Here is a 4,953-nt window from a genome sequence, read left to right as displayed (position 1 = left end):
AAGTCATTTCGTCCCACAAACAAACAAACATGTTTGACATTCCATGCACACCTCTCCCAGAGCATTTTAATGCAAACGCAAAGGTAAAAAAACATTGCGTGCGCATAATTACATACGAAACAATTGGAACCAATGTAGCATAATATGGGGAAATGAAAAAAAGAATTAACTGAGGCAAGTACAGATGTATGGCATGCTTTCTTTCTACCTAGCCAAATTGTTGTTGTCCTTTTAACTGCAAAAACCTTGCATGATTGTCCCCGGACAGATGATACAATCCATAACCTTGGATTCTTAGAACAATGTGCACATGAAGGGAAATGACATGATGAAGTCTTCTTCAAAAGGATGATGGCAGTGATAGTTATTTTATGGTCTGTATATGAAGAGAAGTTCAGGAGGGAAAATTGTCAAGTTTGTTAGGAAGAAGGGAAGTGGAAAAAATACATTTGCTAATAATTTGATCCCAAGCTATCTTATCTCTCAAATTTGGTGTGCTTCTATTTATTTACATGGCAAAAAGAATAACCCTACCTAGTATGCTTTAAGCTATATAAGTCTTATTGCCAAATGGATTTAAATGACACAAGAATCAGCAGTAAACTGCCAACTCTTTGCATAAGCTATTGATGCCTGCCCAAATCAATCTGATCTCTGCTTTGCAGTCTGTCAATGCCAAGTGAAGTGGGGTCTAAAGATGCATCAGAGCTCCTGAAACCTACCTCCAATTCTTTTTGCCTCAGTTGCAATAAACTCCGCTCATTCTCAAGCCTCATTCTTTCATTCTCCAACCTTAGCCTCTCTAGTTCTCTGCCTTTCTTGTTGCAGTATCTCAGCCATTTAAAACGTTGTTTTTCAAGCTCAAAACCTTCCACCTGCAAGTTTACTCTTTCCTCCTGAAGTTGCAAAATCTGTCTCTTAATCCACTCCTTCCGCTCCAATGATGACCTTGTTGGATCGTGAAATATTCCAGCCATCTCCACCTTGAGACTATCCTGTTCGGCAGATTGTGACCAGAAGTGGCCTTCCTCAGCACTTGCCTTCTTCCTCTTATTGAGCTCACCAATCCTTTCATCATCCCCATCAGCATTATTATCATCTTCATTGTCCATTTCATCATCATCCTCACTATCATCATTTCCCTCAGCTTCTTCCTCATCCGACCCATTATTGTCTTTCAAGCATCTGTCAAGAGGTACAAAACAGCCCTGAAGATCAAGATCCTGGCAATTGGGTATTCTCTGTCCATTATGGTAAGCACACATTTCCGGGTAAAATAAATGTTTAGAGCTCAAAATTTTCTTTACATCATCCTTTGCCTTAGCTGAGAGGTGAGGCATAGAGTCCATAAGAGAAGGGTTCTCAACCACCCTACAACTAGTTCCTCTCCCAAGAATATCATTCAGTTTCTTATATCTCTTGTTCAAGTCATTAAATTTATCCTCACATTGTTGAGGTGAAACATGACAGCCTTTACTAATCATTATCTTTGAAACTGTTTTCCACTTGCCCTTCTTTTGCAAAATCCCAGATTTTCTCTTAGGCCCCTCCACACCCTCAATCATACCATCATCACCCACACAAGCAACCACTGCTATTAGAAGTCTAACCACATTATCAGTCCATTTCATTCTCTGCCATGGTAATCCTTTCTTGCCTTTACCCCCAATGGAGTTCTCACCATTTCCATCTTCAATATAACTTGGCTCATCTTCTTCACTCATGCTTCCATTATTCATAGCACTAATGGGACTAACCCCCTTCCCTTTACCAAAGTTCATAGGAAAGCCCTTAGGGTTACAGCCTTTTGCCTCCATTACTCCAGTGGAACGGTGGTCATTTTCACTCATCAAGACCATATTATGGTGTGGTATCAATGAAGGTTGACCCAACTGGGGCTTTTGCTGTCTATTAATGGATGACTCAAGGTCAAACAACCCCCCATTTGGACCTGATAAAAACCCACCTCCCAAACCTGAATTTTCCATCAACTCTACAGTCCAAACCCCTTAATACACTGTTTGGGTGCAGGAAAAACACCGGATAACAACTTAAAGTTCCAATACTTTTAACTACTGGAATATTCAATATAACAGAAACCCAACTTCACTGACCCTGATTCAACTAGTTGCAGTCAGTCAAACCAAGTTTCTTCTATACTGATAGACACAAATCAACCAGAAAAAACACTAAATTCTAAATTTTTACATTTCCCCCATCTTCTATGTAACCAAAACACCAAACAAAAGGGTGACTGAGAAGCTTAGGAAACAATTGAACCCACTAAAAGATTTATGTGCAACCTATCATATCAATAATCCTGAAATCGTCCAAAAAATCCCACATCTGATCAAAACTCAAATTCAGTCAAGACCCATAAAATCAATTAAAAGCATTAACAAGATCCAAAAAGAGAAACTTTTTAAACTTTTCTTGTACTGTTGGACAATCACTGGAATAACAATGCGAAAGTTCAGAAAATTAAACAAAGGTTTTCATCATAATATTGAAGGAGAAGATGTCATGAAAGGATTACCTTTGAGAATGATCAAAAATGGAGAAATTCCTCCGAGAGGTAAGAGTTGTTTGTTTGAAAAGGAGAGAGGGAGAGTTGAGTTTTGGGCTTAAGTTAAAAGAGTAGAAAGCATGGGAATCTGGCAAATCTGTTAAAGAAAAAACTTGATTGCAGCGACGTGTTGGGTTGGTATTGGCCTTGAAATGCTTTTTTTTTTTTGGATAAATTGAAATACTTATTTACAGACAACGGGTTAGGCTTAAATGTTCCTTAATTACTAATTAATGAAATACTTATTTAAGTGGGTGAATACTACAGTAACTTTAACCTTATTGTAAGGTCAATTAATAAAATTTTAAAAAAATAATAAAATTTTGTATAACAGGTTAACAGGTAAACAACATATTTAATTTTTAAACTTATCTATTTTAAGATAATAACGTAGATAATTTTTAAACTTATTTAGTTTATTTTAAGTTATGTAACTTTTAATTTTATTTTATTTTTTATTATAAATTATAAAAATGTTATTATTTTAATATTAAAATTATTTTTATTAATTTAATTTAATAAAATTTATTTATATTAACTCTTACATATTTACGTTAAAATTTTAAATCTATTTATTACACCTTCATAAGATTTTACGTCAATTTTTACGATTTTACAACAAACCCTTCTGATAGTAACTGTAAATTATAATTATTTTCATCTTTATTATTCTTTATATAAAAATTAAAATCTACATATCATTAAACACTTTTAATTCGAAAATATAAATTTAAATATTTATTTTTCATTAAATTTAGATTGTTTTTACTCAATTGACTTGTAACGTTAACTTTTACACACTTACGTTAAGATTTAAAATTTAATTATTCCACCTTTATAAGTTTTTACGTCAATTCTTATAGTTTTACGACAAGACTTTTTTATGTTAATTTTGAATTATAATTATTTTTATCCTTATTATTCTTTATTTAAAAATTAAAACTTGTATATTGTTAAAAACTTTTAATCTGAAAATATAAATTTAAATATTTATTTTTTATGAAATTTAGATTGTTTTTACTTAATTGACTTGTTATGTTAGCACTTATACACTTACGTTAAGATTTAAAATTTAGTTATACCACATTTACAAGTTTTTACACTAATTCTTCTAATTTTACGTCAAGGCTTTTCCGTTTCAACTTTGAATTATAATTATTTTTATCTTTATTATTTTTTATTTAAAAATTAAAATTTGTATATCGTTAAACACTTTTAACTCGAAAATATAAATTTAAATATTTATTTTTCATTAAATTTAACTTATTTTTACTTAATTAACTTGTTACGTTAACTCTCACACACTTATGTTAAGATTTAAAATTTAGTTATTCCACCTTTACAAGTTTTTACGTCAATTTTTATAGTTTTATGGCAAGACTTTTTCATGTTAACTTTGAATTATAATTATTTTTATCCTTATTATTCTTTATTTAAAAATTAAAATTTGTATATCGTTAAACACTTTTAACCCGATAATATAAATTTAAATATTTATTTTTCATTAAATTTAGATTGTTTTTACTTAATTGACTTATTACGTTAACTTTCACACATTTACATTAAGATTTAAAATTTAGTTATTTCACATTTACAAGTTTTTATATCAATTCTTATAGTTTTACGTCTAGAGTTTTTCATGTCAACTTTGAATTATAATTATTTTTATGCTTATTATTTTTTATTTAAAAATTAAAATTTGTATATCGTTAAACACTTTTAATTCGATAATATAAATTTAAATATTTATTTTTTATTAAATTTAAATTATTTTTACTTAATTGACTTGTTACGTTAACTCTCACATATTTACGTTAAGATTTAAAATTTAATTATTCCATCTTTACAAATTTTTACGTCAATCCTTATAGTTTTATGTCAAGACTTTTCCATGTCGACTTTGAACTATAATTATTTTTATCTTTATTATTTTTTATTTAAAAATTAAAATCTGTATATCATTAAACACTTTTAACCCGAGAATATAAATTTAAATATTTATTTTTCATTAAATTTAGATTGTTTTTACTTAATTAACTTATTACGTTAACTCTCACACATTTACGTTAAGATTTAAAATTTAATTATTTCACATTTACAAGTTTTTACATTAATTTTTACAGTTTTACGCCAAGGGTTTTTTATGTCATCTTTGAATTATAATTATTTTTATCCTTAATTATTCTTTATTAAAAAATTAAAATTTGTATATCGTTAAACACTTTTAACCTCAAGAATATAAATTTAAATATTTATTTTTCATGAAATTTAGATTGTTTTTACTTAATTGACTTGTTATGTTAACTCTTACACACTTACGTTAAAATTTAAAATTTAGTTATTCTACCTTTACAAATTTTTACTTCAATTCTTCCAGTTGTACGTCA

General features: G+C 29.3%; 1 protein-coding gene across 2 annotated transcripts; it reads right to left on the bottom strand.

The window, feature by feature from the left end:
* Positions 1 to 269: 269 nt before the first annotated feature.
* Positions 270 to 2,648, bottom strand: LOC18589797 (uncharacterized). Of its 2 annotated transcripts, none has more exons than XM_018126548.2 (2): positions 2,537 to 2,648; positions 270 to 2,320 (listed from the first exon to the last, which is right to left on the bottom strand). In XM_018126548.2, the coding sequence occupies exon 2, from the start codon at positions 1,986 to 1,988 to the stop codon at positions 624 to 626; it is 1,365 nt and encodes a 454-aa protein (XP_017982037.2). In that variant the 5' UTR covers positions 1,989 to 2,320; positions 2,537 to 2,648; the 3' UTR covers positions 270 to 623. The 2 variants fall into 2 exon arrangements, with proteins under 2 accessions (XP_017982037.2, XP_088666525.1); XM_088810399.1 differs by having other exon boundaries at positions 270 to 2,346; positions 2,537 to 2,613.
* Positions 2,649 to 4,953: the final 2,305 nt, after the last annotated feature.

Source organism: Theobroma cacao, chromosome 9 (genome assembly GCF_053813885.1).
Source record: "Theobroma cacao isolate CCN51 chromosome 9, ASM5381388v1, whole genome shotgun sequence".
In the NCBI taxonomy this organism is placed as follows: Eukaryota; Viridiplantae; Streptophyta; class Magnoliopsida; order Malvales; family Malvaceae; genus Theobroma; species Theobroma cacao.
This window is presented reverse-complemented; position numbering and strand designations above follow the sequence as displayed.

What these genes read in the sequence shown, in the direction of transcription:
- LOC18589797 (XM_018126548.2), bottom strand. Translation starts at nt 1,988, where the DNA reads ATGGAAAATTCAGGTTTGGGAGGTGGGTTTTTATCAGGTCCAAATGGG.